This window comes from Falco punctatus (assembly GCF_963210335.1).
Source record: "Falco punctatus genome assembly, chromosome: Z".
In the NCBI taxonomy this organism is placed as follows: Eukaryota; Metazoa; Chordata; class Aves; order Falconiformes; family Falconidae; genus Falco; species Falco punctatus.
The window spans coordinates 27,576,162-27,596,790 of NC_137586.1; the positions used below are offsets into that span (position 1 = coordinate 27,576,162).

A 20,629-nucleotide genomic window follows, 5' to 3' on the forward strand; every position below is an offset into this window, starting at 1 on the left:
TTTTACTCCCATTTTTTTTAATTTACTCCTATTGCCCCACCATTTTTACTCCAACAAGAATGTCAAAGAACTTTATTTTTAAAGTGAAAATTTTAACTGTTGGTTCAAATACAACACAAGTACATATATTGATTCACCCCCCAGAGGCACTTCAGGTTGTTGACTAGAAGTCTTTGCAGTAATTACTGCCCTCTTGCTTCATGGGCACAGTATCCAACAAACACAGGTTCGGCTGCTATGCCACGGCTGTTAAAATAAAGTAGAATGTGTATGATTAAATCAAACAACTAGCCCACTGTGTAGGTGGACAGATAACGGCACTCCATCTTACTCTCTGTGTAAGCAAAACTGTTTTGAAGAAATAACAGATGGCCTGTTTAGGGAGAAAAAAGGGCCCTATACCATTGATTGAAACAGAGAACTGTACTTAACTGAAGTTAATAGTGATTGATTAATGAAGAAATAGATGCACCAGGGTATTAGAAAACAGGTTAAAAGCTTACATTCAGGGGCTAGTTGTCTCTACATTCTGCAAAATCTATTGCTTTTATTGAATAAAAGTCATAAGAAGATGAAAATATCAATCAGTTGACATTTGCACACTCACCAACCCAAACAGTTTCCTTCATATGCAGCTCTAATCAAGTAATTTTCATTAATTTTTGACGGGACCCAGTTTTAGTAAACAAGATTTTTCCCAGCTATGCTATCATAAATTATTGTGGCTTTAAAAACAAACAAGCAAAAAAACGCTGTAGCTTATGATGTGCAGTAAGATAGTCTAAAAAGATGTTTCAGGGTTAAAGTGGTTACAGTCAGAATTCTGCTTCTTGGCTATTTAAGAGCTAGACAGTACTGCTATAGTGATTTGTAGGGTAATACACACTGGTGTTTAAACTGCACTTATGAGCTGCTGTGGAAGAAACTGAATAATGAAATGGCTCAGCTGAACTGCTTGGCCCCAAGCAAGACCTGCTCTTAGTAAATGACAGGGTTGTTGTCTCAGTCTCTGGAATATATGCCCACCTTTTTGTTTCCCTTCTCTGATCACCATTTCTCTGCAGTTTGGGCTGCTGTATTCTACAGGAAGCCGAGTTTAGATCTGAATAGCAACTTCTGCTTTCATGGTACTATTTCAACAGCAGTGACCTTGGATAGGCAGAGCTACTGTTCTTAGAGTGACTGTGATCCAACTGTTAGGGAGCTCTATATACCTGCTCTTTCACTCCCTGGTACCCAGCTCTGGAGCAAACCAGAGCTGTTCATTCTACCTGGAAAGCTCCTTGGCCTGCCACAGCTGCCATGGTCTGTATATACCACGTATAAAAATGTTAGTAAGGAGATAGCCTTTTTGCCCACACTCTTAAGACTACAACAACCTGGCTGATTAAATCAGCTCTTTGAGTTCACACAGTGATGAGGAAGCCCTGTATACATAAAACGCAACAGAACTGCTGCTCCAAGGAAGGCTCATTTAATCAGCAGTAAGGGAATGGTTTCTCTAGTGTTCTTCAGGTTCAAAGCCTATATAAAAAAAATAATTTTCAGGAGGACATGTCCTTTCATTAAGGTAGTCTGTTTGTAACAGGAATTGTTCACTTCAAGTTTTACGCCAACAAAGCAGTTTTAGCACCACAAAGTAGTTTAAGGGGAAAGTGCACGAGTACATGGAGCAGATCTTAGTCTGCCCCTGCATTCTCCATCTCTCACACTTGCACTACCAGAGCAGCTGCAGCCACCTGGATCAGCTCCTTATACAGCAATACAAGTGCCAGCGTTAAAGGAAGATGGAGATGCAGCAATAGTTAACCAGGCCCAGGAACAGCATGGCTTAGTTCACTATAAAACCCTAATCCTAGAGGTACAGTCCCTGTACGCTTCACTTTTCAGTTTTATCCATGTTTTCTCTAAGCCCCACCAAGAGATGTACCATCCTGTTAAGTGCTAGGTCCTAAGGCTTTAAAGCCCTTTGATCTTGTTTTTAACATGTATTTGTTAACTCTTTCTTCATGTATCTACTTTTCTCATGACTGAGGGAGATAATTTACGTATGGTTATTTTTCGCCACCTTGAAATAAACCCAACAAGTCAAAATTTACAAGTCTTTTGGTCACTCTGTGTATATCACTATCTATACTGTAAGCTCAAAGTCAGTGATTTCAACATAATCATGCTAAGATATCTACAGGAACATGAGCAGAGTGCTTAAGTTTTAAGTGCTAACTGCCATTGTATCTTTTGCTCTAAATAGCTTATTTGTATCTCCCGTGAAATACTTCACACTGTTGGGATTTTCAGTTTCCTGTCATAAACTTCTGCAGAGAAATCAAATGACGTGTTCTTGCTGCAGTCCAACTTTACAGCAGCATTTGGGAAAACCTAAAAGGCTCTCTGACTGTATACTTCTAAAAGTGGAGTCAAACTTGGACTTCAGACCTAGAAATCACTGACTTCTAAAAGTGCAAATATACAAAGCGCTAGCAGTAATTAACCAGTAACTTGTCTAGGTACTTTTAAGGAAAGAACTGCAGAGAAAAATATGTTATGAACTGCCCTTGTTTACAGTAGCCATAAATGAATTAAAATCTATCAGACTCCTTATCCACCTCTTTCTGTCCCTATGCTAAAGTAATACCTGAAAGAATATAGCTTGCTAAAGCTCACCTCTCATGCACAGCTCCACTTGATTGCCTGCTGCAGGTCTTTAATTATGATTTATAATAAATAATCTAAAACTTTTTTTAAAGTCTATTTTTTCTCCTGTGTACTCCTCCCACATACACTTTAATAACCTTTTTATCTGAAATAAGTCAATCACGGTGTTGGTTTTTCCTTTAAAGAGAGATATAGATGAGTTCTAGTATTTCACTGAAGAAAGTTAAGTTCTGAAAATGTTAGTTGCAGGCCTGTCTAGAACTCCTGTCTTAATGTATCTGTCCTCACCTTTTCTGTGGATACAAAAACCACACAGGATGACAGCTAGCTCTCCTCCCTTCACCTCCAGGCCAGCTGTTCAGTCCTGTACTTGAACTCCATTGGTTATAAGGCATGAGAACCAAGCATTACTATAACTATTAATCCTACCGGAGCATGCGGCATCGATGATTAGTCAGTCTTTTATAGGCATCCTGCAAGTTGGTTACATTCCTGCTGCTCCAGAGTCTCTCCCCTACAGCACTTGCTCGAGGCCTGTAAAGATATACTAAATTTTAGAGTAGGTATGGTCTATAACCAGGAATGGATAGAAGTTTTTAATACCAGGTCTTAAATAGAAAGAAGCATCCGTTTTTATAGCTGCTTACATTCAGCACAGAGCACGGTTACCACTAACATACAGTCCTGTTGGATTAATGCTCCATGTAGCTAGCTTTCCAAAATTTAACAATAAAACAGTCCATACCATAATCTTGGTGTAAGGTTAGTTGCATCCACAAATTCCCCCCACAGGCAGGCTTCTCCACCTATTAAAAGCTTTTTCTGTTTTTCAGATCCTGAATTCAAAGCAGAAAGTTAGAATTTCTATTTGCTTGGAAGATGGGCATGTATCAGCAATTTCTTTTTCCAATACTGAGAGAGGACTGATGTTCAGTTGTTTGTTTTATGATATAAAATATCTATCCTGAGCACTAACTTAACGTTTTGGTAGTCTTGTTACTAAATTTGAGAACCACTGGCCCATTTGCCCAGAGAACCAATTTCCCTTCTCTGTCAGAAAGGATTTTACCTTTTATCCTCTGAAGAAATTCCTCAGCCTCCTGACATTCTTCAAAGACTTCAATCCTGATTAAAACTGTTCATTCTATCACAGACAGAACATTCCTTGAAAAAGCTACATTCAAGTATTCTCCCTAATCAGGTCTGAGAGCTACCTTGCACAAAATTAAAGCCCTGGGGAAAGCATTAGATGTTTGTATCAGCTTTAGCTGGAGGGAGAGAACATGTCTTTGTCTGTAACAGTCTAACGCTCTAGAAGCTTGCTAATGTATGTACTCAATGTCTACCAGCAAACGTTTTGCACAACTCTGCCCCCAGTGCATGATGCATCTGCCCACCTAGTTCAGCATCCTGTCTCATACAAGCACCACTGCCAGATGCTTGAGGAAGGTAACAATTTTCCCTGTGAGAATTGGAAAGTTGCATATTTTTATTTGAGAATTTTCCAGAGTTCTAGCTGTCATTAAAGTCCTTTGATTACAGTGTATCTGATCATAGTGACTGCATGACCACTCTAAATAGCCTTATTCTTTCCATTTACACCTTACTATGAACCAAAGACTTTAATGCACAGAACATGCATAGAAAAAATGTAACAAACCAGGAAAGTTAAGCGGTTCAACACTGTAGTATTTCTTCCAGTCTTGCCCGTAACTAATGTAGTCTAAGTACCAGGGAGCTGCCAGGATAGCAGTGAACCCAGCTGCAGTGACACTGCTCAGTTCATGAGCATAGTTGTTTTCCATCCACACTTGAACTACTGTGTCTGGTTTCAGCTAAAAGGGGGAAAAAACAGAACAAAAGAAAACCTCAAAACATTAAAGACAATCCTAATTGCTGTTACCAGGAAAGGATGACAGATTTCAAATATATGTTTGGTTGTTTTTTTTTTCAAGAGGAACATTTTGGAAGCTACCTTTTGTAATTTCCCGCCACCCCACCCCCCTCCCAGTCTAAAGGCAAGTAGCTCTTTGCTGGTTTTAAAAACCTCACACTAGAGTGAAGCCTAGGTTATACTATAGACAGTTAATGCCCTAAGAGGGTTCCTACATGCACCAGTTATCTGACCAGCTCCGAAAAGCTGAGCACCTGGTGTTGCTAGACGAGATGCAGTTACGTGAGAAAACAAAGGTGTGAAAACTTATAGAAATTTCCCTACCCTTTACTCTGATGCTCTAAAACATGTTATATTATGTACTCACCTGCAGAAAGCACTTCAGTGCTGGTGTTCCTGTTCCACCTGTTTTACATGTTCAACAAATGATAATTTCAAGGCAGGCCCCATACCTGGGGAGACTTGCTAAAGTGAGCAGACTTGCTTTAACTCTTAAGAGACACGACCATAACTACTTCAACAGTCCCCTTTGGAAGCCTCCCACAATACGATTATGCAAGAGTACCTTACTTACTTTCCCATCTTACCTCTGCTTTGTTATCAAACACTTCTTGCCAGACTATGTATCCTTTATTATAGGAGGAAACAATGTCCAAAACCCTAGAATTTAGAAATAAAATCATGTTTGTGAACTTCAGTGAGATCAGTACAGGCACATCACGTAGTGACATTTTCCACCCTAAGTCACATCAGGCTTTTCCCAGCACTGCATACGGGACCAAGAAAAAACAGGGTTTTCTCGTTTTGGCCTTCAGTGCTCTGCCTCAAAGAGCATGTTCTCCCATGTAGAAGGGTATGCACGTGCAGTAACACAAAGTGATGTTCAGAACTACCAGCAACTCATACAGGTGTCTTAAGTCCATGTTATTTAAGAAACAGAGAAATAAATGGCTACAAAAACAATAGGACTTTCCCTTCCCACCCTGCATGCTGACATCACAGCAGATACCTAGCTTAACATACCCCATGCGTTCATACTGTCCATAGAACTAGCCTACACATCCTTGTTGTGTCCCACCTTTTAAAGCTGTGAACTTAACATTCAGTGTATTAAAGTTGGTAGTCCCTAATACAAGGCAGTTTTTGAAAACAGTATAGGCTAATCTAAATTAGCTTCAGTACCTGCACCTGACCACCACCCTCAGATGGCAGCTGTGAAAAGCAGAGCAAAAATTAACGAAAAGAACGTACTTCTGAATATAGTAAGATTCCAGTTTAGCATAATCGATGCCAAATCCTTGCTTCTTCATGAACTCTTTCACTTCAGGGTTAGATTTCCTTAAATAACAACAACAAAACAAGAATAATTTTGCTTTGCTTTAAACCAGACTTCCCAACCATTTCCACCTATGCACAGCACCCTAGCTAGTGCCTTAGGCACACCGCAGCCTGCAGAAGCAGCAGGTTAACGTGATTTAGATATATTGAAACAGCTTCATGCTAATTAGAAATAAAGCTGCCAATAGGCCTACTTCTCTGGCAGAACTACTGGAGGCCCTGTCCTGAAGCAGCCTATGGCAGACTGACTCAGGCTCCTAAGAGCTCTGGAGTTTCTGGCTTCTCTGCAACTTTGTGGGAAGGTTGCCAGCAGGTCTGGAAACAGAGCAGCCATAGTACCAGGGGATCTGCAGGAGTGACATCAAGAATTTGGGAAGATTCCCCAAAGCTAACAAGTACTTCTGTGACAAAGCATTTGTCAGAAATTGTTTCTTTTTAAAAATTAAAGCAAGTGTTCAGATCTGATGTTACAAGAGACAAAAACTAACTAGATCAAATTGAGTATCATGCAATTAGATCTGCTCCAAATTCTGTATTATTAGTTACTCCAGCAGAGATGCTCCAAAACATTCAAAATCTACAACTAACTAAAGAACCCTATTAATAAATGCCATGCTTGTGATACAAGCACAAAAGAGTCAGTACTGCAATACTTAATGTTAGCAGATGTTCTGGAAGACAGAACTCAATGGAAAGAACTGCTTTTCCTTTAACACAAAGCATTTAAATATTCATTATCTTACATGGTACTTTTCTACCCTGCTAGTTCTCTTTCCTGCCATGTTAATTTTCATAAAGAAATCCTTCAGAGTACCTGAACATTTGCGAAACTGCTAATCAAAGCAAAATTCTGCACAACATCACTTGCTTGTTAAGAATCACAAATGTTCTGCCTGTAAATAGCTACAGAAGTAGGAGTGGAGATCTTTGGGTTAAGCAGTGAAAACAGTCCCATGCAACTGAGTTCCCTAATTGATGGATTTAAGCAAGTTTAAGAGGCACTAGATATTTATTCTTTGAACTGTCACCATACCAACAATCGAAGTTCACTTCATCTCCTCCCAAATGAATGTATGCATCTGGAAATACACTGCTGATTTCTTTGAAGAATTTAGTCATGAAGTCATAAGTTGTATTCAAAATGGGATTTACAGGTCCAAAGGACCCAGTTGGCTGTTCTCCACTGTAACAAGGGGTGAGAAGATCTTTTTGACCTAGTAGAAACAATTAAAAGAGGATATTCAGTTCCACGTTGGTATGTCAGCTTTGCTAGTGGGAAGAGGCAGTTAGCCATATTTAAAAGGTTAATATTAATGACTTGAGTGCTTATCATTCTAATTATAATCAAATAGAAGCAGGATGAAATAAAACAACTTGGCCAAGGTTGAAGAACCCTCTAACTGGAATGAGGACTCTGACTTTTAGATTTGTGATTTAACACATACTAATTTATGGAACAAGTCACTATATCTGGAAAACAGCTTCTGGATGACTACTTGAATAAAAAAAGCTTTAATGGGTTTAGGAAGGAAGCCAATTAGAAGGAAGCCAAATATAATGAGTGTGCTCCAAAGGCCTCTCCTCTCTTTTTATTACTTTGCTTTGTTAACACCTAAGTAGGTGGTACATGGTTCAAGGTAGATGTCCTATGTCAATCTGCTAGGAATTTACCTCTACACAAGAAAGGAAGGCTAGACAGACATCAAAACTAAGCACTGGTTCTTGGGTTAAGGTAACTGAAGGAACACAAGCCAGGATAACAAAATAGGGAAAAGTTATTATTTCTAGGTTGGAGATTCCTAAGTCCAGTTTCTTTGGTAAACTGTGGTTGCATCAGCTTCCTGGCAGTGCATTTCCTGCTCTAAGCATATTTCCCCCAAACAGGGCCCTAGTGATACATTGCTTCAACTGCCCTCCTTGCATGCCTTAAGACTTCTCTTCAGTATCTAGAATTTTAATGCAAACAAAGCATAGTTACCCAGGTTCACAGGCAAAGCCAGGACTAGCTCCTGTGCATCACATTAAAAAAAAAGCTATTACACAAGAAGTTATCAGGTACAATTGTTTTTTAGGCAAGGGACCTGAACCTTGCTCTTAATATGAATGTAGACCACTTCACATATCATCAGGCAAGAAGATGACTTTTACTAGTGCTCTGTAACAGCAAAGACTCCATAAGATGACAGACTCGGAAATGAGTGTTCAGCAAATTTACTTTTTGTCTTGTTCCTCTGCAGTTTACATTAGTGAGAAAGAGCCTGAGGCATCTTCCAACGTTATGGTCATATCTCCACAGGATGAGCACAAGACTCACCCTGTGGATAAAGCTAATGCTATGAAGCACTAGAAAAATCTTTACTATTTCTAGTTTAGCCAAAACCATATTATGTTAATTGCAGTCAAATCACAGTCAGTGCACCCTGAACTAAGGTACAAGATTCCCTGGTCCTCGAGTACATGTAAACACCACCGCTTTCAGGATTCAAGCACTCTCTAGCAAGAGAAGCATTAGTCTGAAACCCAGAGGACAGAGCATGAAGAAGCATCCTGCTTTGCTCTGTTTTGTACACTGACAGATTACCACTTTACTAATATCCAGAAACATCAATCACTTTGAAAGAACACTCCCCAAGCAGAAGTATCTACTCTAGAGACAGCAACTCATTATTTCTAGCCACTGCCTAATTACTCGAAAGCCCAGCACTGGATGGGGGCATAACAATAACATGAAGACTGAGGCAGACAGAAAATATCTGTGCCTTCACACACACATGCAGCACAGCAAGTGTCAAGCTTTCTCCATTCACTTTAGTTCCTCTGATATGTAAAGGCCATCACCATTCCCAAGTCAGCCCCTTGCTTACCTTTATCAAGGGCTTTCCAAGGCACTTTAAAGGCTGGTTTTTACCAAGTTCACTTGCTTGCTACACCCTAATTACGTCAGTCTTTTAACCATTAATATCCTCTTGAACATACCTTTTCCCCAAGACTGCGTGTGTCCTGGAGTATCAAACTCTGGGATAACTCTAATGCCTCTTAACCGGGCATACTCAATCACCAGACGGACGTCAGTAGGAGTGTAGATGTGGTTATAGGAGTATGCTCCCTGTGAAGTATTCACATTCAGAGACAGTTTACAAAACATTATACCAGCAGCTAATAAAACTGGGATTAAAATGTTATAATTTAGATTGGAGAGCAGTTTTACAAGTTGGCCTTTTCTGGTTTATCACATGTGCAGCTGCAATGAACTTTTCAGCTGACTAGCTGGGGGGGGGGTGGGGGGGGGTGGGGAACCCCAAACAAAAATTAACCCCTTTTTCCACACTAAGACAAATTTCCTGAGACTGTCCATTCCTCCTTAGCTCATAGTTACTGAAGAAAACAGAAAAGCTAGTTTCTACTCCATCAGATGTTTGAAAGATGCATTTTTCAATTCTTCTGTACAGAGGCAAGTTAGTATTCCCTCCACCTCTGTATCATTAGTTCCAAAACATAGGGGCCCTTGCTACATGACATGAAAGACTAATGGAAAAATTCTGCCAAGTCAGAAAGAATGGTGTCTTCTTCCAACACCTCTGCTTGTCAGTTGATACAATACCCAATTTAGCAGGTGTATTTGTTTTGTGACACTGAATTTGGACATTATTCCATTCCCAGTGTCAGGGACCATGACAAACTGCCCAGACTGCTACAGTTCCTACAGTTCCGTAAAACAGATGCTTGCCAAAGAGCCAAACTACATAAAGAAAAGCATCATGACTCCTCATGATTAGTAGCACCTTAAGCTTCCATTTATCTGGAAATGGTTTCCACAGCTGAGTTACTCAAAAACAGATAACGGTAAACAAAAAGCCTTTCAAAAAGATGGCTATCGAGACACTGGCCATCTCCCTCTCCAGCTGTCAGTGAGGAACAGGACAGAATTCCACAGCCATTACTAGGAAAAATAATCTGAATGCACCACGCAACATTTACAGTTTTTGAATTATAAAACTCTTCATGGCATCTGCTCAACCACTGCCTACGTAATTTTTATGAGGGTCAGATTCTAGCAAGCATATTAAAACAGAATCACAAATCTCGTGCTTAGGTCCAGTCTACTTAATTATTCGTGCTTCATTTGGCTACTACTGTACCATGACTGAGCAATAACCTCATGATGGCTTTCATTAATTAGCAAAATTTGCTGTGAATCTTGAAATAAAGAGATACATCGCAACTATATCTATTTGAGAAAACAACTTCACTTTTGGAGCTCTCATAAGACTTGTCGTGTTTTGTAAAGTTAACTAGGTCTCAGACAGGGCAAAAGTACTACTGCAGTGGTTCCAAGCCTCGAGCTGACAGGAAACTCCTTTATATTTGTTTGAGTGGCAGGAAGTCTACTAGTTAAACAAACAAAACAACAAAAATCCAAGAAGTGTGCACATCAAGCTATTTCCATGCCATTACTGCTTGAAGGCCTGCAGACACTGCGGATCAGTGTCACTAGCAAATTTGCACACAAGAGTTAGGAAGGTCATTTACCATGCATCCATTAAGGAAGACTTGAACATGGTCCACATAGACACTCAGGTAGGATCCTGAGTTTGGACCTACTGATTACTGGTCCTCTGGTACTGTTTTGCAATCAGCCAAGGCAGATGTATTGAACTGTTGGTAGGCTCTGCATTTTATTTTCATTAAATAAGTGCCAGGTTTCTGCCCTCCCACTCTGCTCCAATGATGTTTACTCACCTTGTCACTTAACTCAGGGAAATAAATACTCTGGTAAGGGAATGACTGATCATCTACTATATGCCAGTGGAGAACATTGAACTTGTTAAAAGCCATGGCATCCTGTAACAAATAATGCAACACAGTCTAGTTAAGCACTTCACTCTCACAGAAAACTGATGCAAAAAGCTGGCTTTATCCCAGTACATCCTACAGGCTTAAAGCAACTGAAGGGGGGAGGAGGGGGAACCAACCAACAAGCCATACAGTGTTCCACAAATCCTAGAAGCACACAACAAAATGCACCAGCCTGTTTATACTGCTACTCCATTCCTCTGCCATCTATTTGCACCACTCCTGTTAACAAGCTCTTGATCTGATCATGCTTACACTGGCTGAAGAGGAACTACTATAAATGCTTATGAATTTCTTCCACTTCAAAACATATCTGGGTAATTCTCTATGCAACATCAGCTATTTCAGCTTACAGAAAAGCTTGAACTTTTCTACCTAAATACTTTGGACTCAAAAATTAAAGAACATAAGCGAGTTGCCTACTATTTCATACATACATACTAGTGACTTCTGCAGAATCCATTTCAAATGCATGCAAAATAAACCATGCATTTTCCCTGCAGAAGACAGTGTTCCCCTTGTGTTTTGAGTCATTAGTGTCAGCACTTCCCTTTTCTTGAAGATAATCAAGATAAACATTTAACACACATATTTCAAATTATGACTCCAGATGGACGGTTACACACATACCCCAAGTTACCCAAGTTTGTCCGTCGCTAGAAGTGGTGTGTGCTATGGGCAGACAGAATAAATGTTCTCCACATTGTTCATGACTCAGTAATTGCAACACAGTTGCTTCCAACCCCTTGCCACAATACAATTATTTCCACCCCTCTGCCTTGCTTTTTTCACCAAGCTGCATTTAAAAAAGTGATGAAATCTCTTCAGGAATTCCCACCAAATCCAAAGGAAGATTTATACCATGTCCACTCCCCCAAAATATCTCACCTGTTTTATCAGACAGCATTACATTTTAATTAACCACATGTCTTCATGCATTTCTATCAAATTAACATCTTTCCACATAGAAAATTCTACCTCCTGACCTTCACCTCTGCCACAAGGTGGACAACACCCTTCCTGGAAATACAGTACAGCAGCTGAACACAAACAAGAAATGTACCTGAACTGCTGCCTTAAGCATCTAATTACCACATGTCAGTGAAGGGATTACTGCTGCTTTTTATTAGGTTAGCCTGGATTCAAGCAGACACAGAGGTGGGAGGAAAACCACTTGTCCTTAAACCAGCAAAATGCCATAAAATGCAGCTCTAGAAAAGTATTAGAGTGACAGGCATAATCTAAGGAAAGAAAACAGAATAGCAACAGTTACAGAAACACAAGAATGATTAGAAATGCAAGTGTCAAAAATCAGGTTACTCTTTGGACATTGTTGTCTCTTAGAAAAGACAATAAATACTGATACAAGTAACTACCTGAGTCTTTGAAGCACCCTCAGTTGCAAATGAAACACTACAAAAACACTACTTGCTGAACAAGGACTGACCTTATAGGTAAATAAAAGTGGTAAATACCCATGGAGGGGCAGGTTTTGACCATAGTTCAAGGATGACCTCAGAAATGAAGACTGGTTTTACCTGCACTCTCTTCCTGCGCATCTTAAGCCTGCTCTGCAGAGTCAAAACAGGAAACTGCATGTTCCTCTACTCAAAGGCTCCTCCATTTCAACCCACCAAATAATCCCTACTACACTACAAGGATTTCAACAGCAGAAAAGGGGAGTACAAAACAGAAAAACTCATAGCTTTGGTTGCTATATTTATACAAACTCACCACCTTCCCATCAAGGTTGGAGTACACAGTCCTTAGTGTGCTTACTTAGGCTTTTCAGAGAAAGGTTTTCTTGGGTTTTTTTGTCTGGTTTTCTTCTTTTTGAAGTGACACAGTGAAAGAAATCAGTAGCTTCCAATGAATGCTTCCGATTTCCCCCGTTGCTCTGTACTTCTTCATTAGTGGCTTGCTCTTAGCAGCCTAATACAGGACTACCAAAGCCTGGTTATTGAAAGGACTGGGATTTTCCTGCAACCACTGGCACTGAAGCTAGGACTTGCAAGGTCTCCCATGTATTGCTTGGTGACAGTTGAATGTCTCAAAACATGCTTCCAAGAAATATGTGAACTGGTTTAGGCAACAGAAAATACGGAAAACCCAAGGTACCACAAATCCCAGCCTCCTTTACAGATTCACGCAACTCCTCTCTCGCCTACTCAATTACTCTCTGATGTGTGTTCTGACCTCTACTTAGCAGAGATCACTCTGTCCTTTTAGAAGTCAGCCAGAGAAGACAGGCTGTCCATACATACCAGCTCCAGTTGCTACCTAAAGATTTCATTATTAATGATATAAAACTGCCCACTTACCAGATTTGTAAGAATAGATTTCAATGGTAAATAATGCCTTGAGGTGTCTAGTAAGATTCCTCTATGAGCAAATCTTGGGAAGTCGTCGATTTCAGACTCATTGACAAGAAACTATGAGATATAAAAATCAGAATTCCTGCTTTATATTCATATTTGCAAATAGGAAATACTTACTTTTAATTTTGTTATCAGCTTTTCAAAGATCATTTGCTGAAAAAATACTTACTGAAACTAGTAGAACTGCTGTTTCTAGAAAAGTACCTAATAAAGAACATGGTTGTCTGTTATCAGGACTGTGGTTTTAGTTAATAGCTATACTCACACTTCCATAGTCATCTTCATAAACCAACTGGCTGAAGGTTTCCAAGCCTGGTAAAAAATCCAAGAAAGAGAAAGGGAGTATAAGCTAGCACTTGTCCGGGTTTAGTTAAGTTAAAAACAGGACCAGAACTATTTACAGACACTCACATAGCTAGAAAGAATGCTCTGTAGCTGAGTTTTCTTTCTCTTTAGCATAGTTCCTTGATTGCTTAAGCACCACAGTTGAAGAAATTCTGAAGACAGAACTACTCAAACTCTCTATTATACACACATACTGAATATTAGCACTACAGCTCAGCTGTACCAAATTAATCCTTGAATAGCATGGAAGTTACTGAGGGTAAGGTAGGAATTTCATCAAAAGGTGTTATCATGCTGGTCATTTCTGCAGCTGGTGAAGTTTCTAATTTAGCATGAAAAATCTGCTAATTTAGACTAACAGTAAGAAGAGCAGACTGAAACTTCAGCATTATGGTCTTCCTGGTGATGTGTCTATCATGTCCAGTTATTAGGTGCACCAAGAGAATAATTTGTTCACACTGTAGATCAGACAGCATTTTAGCACCCAGGATTTGGTTGGCTTGGCTGATTCCAGGCACAGCAAGAGTTCACTTACAGCATGCTACTGGATCTGAGATAGTGAGCATTTGGACTGAGGGTCTGACCAACATGCATCTGGGTATCCTTCTGGCCTCTATGCACAAGCTTACTTCCCATTAAGGACTGAAGACAGGCAAGGCTCAGTGGTCAGCTGGTTCTTAGTCTGCCATGGAGCCTATGTCAGCCCAGAACAAACAGCTCTATAGGAAAATTATCAGCTTACCTCTTAAAGCACCCCATACTTCATCTGCTTTCAGTACAGCCACAGGCTCAGTTATAGTTAAATGATCTAAATAAAACAAAAAAAAAGTTATTCCTTAAGAAAGCATGATTGACAGGACAATGCTAACAAGCATTAAGGAGGCTGAGTCCCACATTTCCCTTTGTTTTTTAAATTCTGACTACTGTTGTTTTTAATGGTGGTATCATGCAGCTATTTTTCACTTATGTGCTTCTGAAGTAATGCAAGCTACTAATCAGACAGTAAACAGTTAATCAGTAAGATGATAAAACAAATATGGTACTTATTAATGGCAATGTTAATGGGCCAGAATTCCAGCCAAGTCTAACCCAACTGATTTAAAACATATCAGATGATATTTTTGCATTTAAGACATAAGTGATAAGAGTTGGGTAACTAAGCCAGACCTAACTGCAAAAGTTTAATCCTCCTTTTACCTACCTTTTATAGAGATTATGCTTACCTTGTCAAGTAATATTGTTAGGTGCTTACTGTAAAGTTCTAACTCCAAAGAAAAACAAACAACCCAACCAACCCACCCCACCATCTAATAAGCACATGTATAGGGACAGTGAAATGAAATCAGGTAAGTAAAATGAAGAATGGTATCAGAAGGTATCCATAACAATCCTCCCTTTAGTTTGAGTACCGAAGTACAGTACAAAGTGCTAAAAGAAAAAAAAAAGCTAAAATAATTTTGGTTTTTCATTTAAGATCATTTGGTAAATTTCAGTGAACAAATACAAATACATTTAAAATATGTTAATTATTTTTTTAAAAAATCACATACATATATATGTATAGAAATACACTATAAATCTATGGATCCATATTAATATTTAAACATCAAAGCAGTAATAAACTGACCAGAGTCACACATTTGAAGCAGCAGAGGAAAAGTCAGAAGGGTAAATTGCTGTACAATGTTTTATTGGATCTGCCTCAGTACGAAAGAATGGTTGGTTTTAAGTTATACGGTTCAAACATTTATCTAAACTACCAGAGAAAAGGCATTCAGGGACATTAAGAAAGTACCTCACGCTTCCATTTTAACGTAAGCACTGACTGTATATACTGGAAGTTCTGGGTAAGAAGGAGAACTTAGAAGACCACTGCAATCTCCACTGGTCTTTCTGTGGTAAATTGTAGCTGAGTCAGGGATTTACTTCCAAGACAGCAGGCTTTTTTCTGAACATATAACCTTAAATGAACACAGAATAGTAAATTTTATATGGCTGTTTGGAACCTTTTACGCAAGCAGGCAAGAAGCCAGCAGGGAGAAGGGCAATTAACCTGTACTGTGATTACATATCCAATATTCTTCATGGAATCATAGAACAGTTTGGGTAGGAAGGGACCTTAACAATCATCTAGTCCCACTCCCCTGCCATGGGCAGGGGCACTTTCCGCTAGATCAGGTTGCTCAAAGTCCCAGTCTGGTCTTGAACGCTTTCAGGGATAGAGCATCCAGCTTCTCTGGGCAGCTTGTTCCAGTGTCTCGCCACCTTCACATTAAAGAGTTTCTTCCTAATCCCTAACCTAAATCTACCCTCTTTCAGTTATTTTTACTCTTTCTATAGGATAGTCATCGACTGATCCATACCCTCTCTATTAAGAAAAGGAGCAAAGCTGCTCAATCCAGCAAGACTAATAACTGCGTATTTCAGTATTTGTTCCCTAAACAAGCTATCCTATTAACAGAAAATTAAAATCTTGCTGAAGCCTGGAGAGCTCAGCTTACTACATTAGGAAACCTCCATGTCATTTTTAACAGGAAACTCCTTTCCTACAGCAGAGGGAAAAACTCTGAGTGTTCTGAAGGGTGCCACCTAGGAATCCAATGATCTGACAGATTCCCTAACAGAAGAGAAGAACCAGCTTTAGCACAGATCTGAAGTTCACAAACAACTTCAAAGTTCAACTAGTTGTAAAGCAGTATAACAACCTGCCTGTGACAGGAAAATTCTAAAGCGTTAGCAATTTTGCTGCTATAACCTATTTGCACTGAAATGCATGATAAACTTGCCCACAAAAATTAAACTACTTGGTTAAGTGTCCCCAAAAGATTGAGTAGATTTAATATCAGTACATTCTATTACAAGTCAGGTAGAATTAATCCTGCTGCTGATATATGACTTAAGATTAAAAGGATCTTTTTCTAAGGACCTGTATCCTGGATACCAAAAAACTGCCTTGCCAAGTACTGAAGATTATCTCAAGACAGAACAAGATTAACTGAATATGTTGAATTCTGTGATAACCTGTCCAGACAGAAAGCAGTATTACCCACTCGTCCTTATTTCTGTTAAAAAATTTCTCTGGTGATGAGGACTTGATTTAGAGTACTTCTCCACTCTGGATTTCAGTCACAGTACTGAAGCAACATAGCAGAACAAATCCAAGGTAACCACTGCGTTTTTAAATCCTTTCTTGTAATTAAGAAAATTCTTATTACCCTACTGATAGAAAGAAAGTGGATATATAATACTGCAAGATGAATAACAAGAAGTTCAACAAACACTTTCCAGTTCTGCTGGAAAAAACAGAAATACCACGTATGTAAGCCAGTGTTGGCAGCTTCCGTTCAAATGCTGTTATTTCTAAGGAAAGCAGCTGAACAAGCAGAGCCAGCCCTCACTCAGCTCAGCACCCTGTGCTGGAGGAAAGGGCGATCTCTGACTACGCGCAGATCTCACCATGCATAACCAGGTACAGCACAGCATAGTAAGACCTCTGATTCTTAACGACTGTTACGAGAAAGGCTAGCAGCAGGCGAACGAGCTGAATGCTAGCTAACCTGTGATTTCTGCTGCTAGCCTTTCTCGTAACGGTCGTTAAGAATCAGAGGTCTTACCTGGTTATGTACGGTGAGATCTGCATGTAGCCAAAGATCGCCCTTTCTTCATTATTCACTGTGGGCTGAGATCATCTTCCGATTGCCACTGTTGTGAAACGCTCTCGAGTGCCTCGGCGAGCCTGTGACTTCCAGTTCCTTAAAAAACACCCTACTCTGACACCGGGCACGGGACAGTGAAGCAAGCGGTAACGGCGCGGCGCCAGCCGGTACTCACAGGCCTCGCTGGAGAAGAGGTGCGGGAAGCCGCGGCAGCCGGGGTCCTGGAACCCGATCACCACCTGCAGCCGCAACAGCTCGGGCCGCGCCGGGGCGCCCAGCTGCCTGCGGCCCCGAGTCCGCCGGCCGGGCCGTCCGAACACGTACTCGTAGTACCTGCCGAGGAAGCACAGTCGCCGGCGGGGCTCTGAGGTAACCGCTCCGGCCGCCCGCCGCCCCCCCCCGCGCCTCCGGCCCCGCCGCCCCTCACCTGCGGAAGGCGTCCTCCAGCAGACCGCAGGCCGGCCCCGCCGAGGAGCCGGCGCCGTGTACTAGCTGGAAGCGGTCGGGGGCCAGCTGCAGCTGGCGGCGGGACGTGCGGAGCCTCTGCGGCAGGGGCCACAGCGAGTCCTCCGAGGGCACGGCGCTCGAGGCCGGCTCCCACTCGGCCGGCTCGGGCTGGTTCCGCGGGGCGCCGTGCCGAAGGCTGGTGCTCACCAACACGGCGGACACGAGGAAGAGCCCCGCCAGCAGCCCAGCCAGCCCCATGGCTCTGCCCATGCCGCTGCGGGCCCCGCAACCCCCGCCAGCCCCCGGCGACAGTCACACGAGGCCGCCGGGCCCCGCCTCCGCCATCACGGAGCCGGCGGGGGCGGCCTCCGCGCCCGCCCGCACTCCGCGGCCCCGCCTCCTCCGCGGCCCCGCCTCCTCCGCGGCCAGGGCGGGCTCGGGGGCGGGGTCCCGGCGGGGCGGGCGGTGCCTCCCGCCGCCATGGCGGGGGATAGGTTGTGCCGCGTTGGGGGCGCCGGAGGGAGCGGGGGGCGGGCGCTGCTGGGTCGGCAGTTCTGGCCAGGTTCATGTCTGTGCGGAACGGGCGTGGGTTGGGTTGCGTGTTTATAAAGGGAAAACGAACGCATCTCTCGCACTGCTGCAGAGCAGTTTGAGCCTTAGCAGAAACTGCGTTTGAACTGGCTTTCTGCCGGCTGTGTCACAAACTGCGTTGTGGCTGAGCAGGAGTCCGAGTCGCAGTGAAGTATTCTGAGCTTTAACCGAATAAACTGGGTGTTTCGGCAGACCTCGGTACAAAATTGTGGAAGCTGTTGTGAAGTGCTCAGGGGACGGATGGAGCGTTTGAAAACTGGAAGTGACCGTGGCAGGAATTCAGGCTTTAAGCCACCTCTGATGGAACAGTTCTTGCGAACACTGAAGTGCCAGGGAGCTGGCACCTGCCCCCTGTCGGTGCAGCGTGACTGAGGAGCTGGTCAGCCATTCTCGCCCTCAGTGGTCTTCCGTCTGCGACAGGCTGGCTGTGGTCGCGTGCTCTGGGTTACAAAACTGACTCTTAAGTTTAAAGCAAAAACCCAAACCACACAACAGAAAAAAAGTGTCTCCATAATGAAGGTTGCATCTCTTTGCAAAGAACACAGGCGTCTTGCTGCAGAATTACCAAGAAGCCAAACCCCTCTTCTTCAGTAGGGTTTGTCCTCTTCTGGCCTGTCGTTTTGCAAGTCTGGAGGAGTGGCTCTTCCTGCTGACCAGAAGCCCTGGGAGACCCTGGCACCTCACCCACGTGGTGAATCGCTGCGGGCCTGGGCTGCACAGCAGTTCAAGAGGCGAGTCCCAGCTGCCCGCTCTGCTCCCGGTCACAGTCAGCAGGTCTGGGGGGCTGATCTAACCTCGCCCCCCTCCAAAAAGGTGATGGTGCCTTGGAAAGAGAGGGAATAAATGGCAGGATGAGCGGAAGGCTGGGACTGTGCCAGGCCTGTTTAGACTGTGGAACGCACCTGAAGGGAATGACTCACAAAACATCCTTGTTTTGTCATTCACTGTGCCCATTCATGCAGCTGGAGTGTGAAGGCCTGATGGAACAGTTTGATGCAGCCTGTCCGTGGCAGAATGTTATTTAACCTTGTCATGCTGTAAGTAAAAAGCAATTCTTTATTATGTGATACCAAACAGGTAACACAGCACACACCGCCTGCACATCTCCTCTCCCACTCCCAGCATACCGTGAGGTATGTGGAAATGGCAGTGCAGCCTCTCTGGCCCTGTCAGAGGCAATTGTTACACCTTGTTGTAGTTCAAGTGGCCGCAGAGGTTTGGGCTTGCCTGTTAGATACACCTCCCCTTTGCCTGGTGTGACTGTCTCCTCAACTGTGCTGACTTAGCTGTTCGTGTTGCCTACCTCTGTTCATCTTTTTAGGCATATTTAGAAAATCTGGATTATTTCATAGGTTTCTTTTGCACAACTGAGAGATCAGTAAACTGTTGGGGAGGTAGAGGGCAAACATGAGTTGCTGAAGTTGCTGTGGAGCTCTAAGATACTAAACTAGGTCTGCTGTTTACAGGCAAGTGCTAACCAGCCTGGCCATCCCAAAGGCTTTAAACTAAAGTTGCAGGGGGAGAGGAACCTCAGTCCATCCCGCTCCTACCAGTTTGATGCCAGTGCCAGCAAGAGATGCCTAGAGCCCAGAGAGGGATTTCAGGTGAGCAGGAGAGCACCTGAAGAGCAGCACAAAGGAATTCCAGCCATTCCAGCCGGTAAGTCAGCTCCATGGGGGCCCAACTTCAATGCCTCTATGCAAACATGTGTAGCATGGGGAATAAACATGAGGAGTTAAGAGACATGTGCATGCCTGCAGGGTTATGATCTTATTGGCATCATGGAGACAGTGGTGGGATGGCTCCTATGACTGGAGTGTTGGGATGGAAGGATGCAGGCTCTTCAGGAAGGACAGGTAGGGGAGACAAGGAGGGGATGTTGCTCTCTATGTCAACGACCAGGTGGAGGGCATGGAGCTCCTCCTCGGGATGAATGAAGAGCAATGGGAGAGTTTAAGGGAGAGGACCAAAGGGAGGGAAGGGACAGGTGACATTATAGTGGGGGTCTGCTAGAGGCTGCCCAACCAGGTAGTCTAAGCAGATGAGGCCCTCTATAGACAGACAGGGACAGCTCATGTTCACAAGCCCTGCTCCTCACGGAACTTCAGCCACCCCAATGTCTGTTGGAGGGACTACACAGCAGGGCATAAGCAATTCAGGAGGTTCTTGGAACACATTGATAACTTTCTTTTCCAAATGGTAGAGGAGCCAACGAGGAGAGATGCTATGCTGGAACAAGGAGGGGCTGGTGAGACATGTGAAGCTCAAAGACAGCCTTGTCTGCAGTGACCATGAAACAGTGGATTTCAGATCCTTAGGCCGTTGAGGAGGGTGCACAGCAATCTCATTATCCTGCACTTCAGGAAAGCAGAATTTTGCCCATTTCAGGGATCTGTTGGTAGGGTACTATGGGATCAAGCCCTGGAGGGAAGAGGGGCCCCAGAAAGCCGGTTAGTAGTCAGGGATCACCT

At 42.7% G+C, this 20,629-nt stretch overlaps 1 protein-coding gene across 2 annotated transcripts; it reads right to left on the reverse strand.

Moving 5' to 3' along the window:
* Positions 1–58: 58 nt before the first annotated feature.
* Positions 59–17,965, reverse strand: HEXB (hexosaminidase subunit beta). 2 transcript variants are annotated; one of them, XM_080373329.1, is made up of 15 exons: positions 17,548–17,965; positions 17,296–17,453; positions 14,207–14,272; positions 13,385–13,431; positions 13,063–13,173; positions 11,183–11,296; positions 10,628–10,729; positions 8,864–8,993; positions 6,921–7,101; positions 5,801–5,887; positions 5,137–5,209; positions 4,316–4,490; positions 3,401–3,491; positions 3,085–3,189; positions 59–246 (listed from the first exon to the last, which is right to left on the reverse strand). In XM_080373329.1, the coding sequence occupies exons 1-15, from the start codon at positions 17,835–17,837 to the stop codon at positions 183–185; spliced, it is 1,794 nt and encodes a 597-aa protein (XP_080229455.1). In that variant the 5' UTR covers positions 17,838–17,965; the 3' UTR covers positions 59–182. The 2 variants fall into 2 exon arrangements, with proteins under 2 accessions (XP_080229455.1, XP_080229456.1); XM_080373330.1 differs by lacking the exon at positions 11,183–11,296 and having other exon boundaries at positions 17,548–17,961.
* Positions 17,966–20,629: the final 2,664 nt, after the last annotated feature.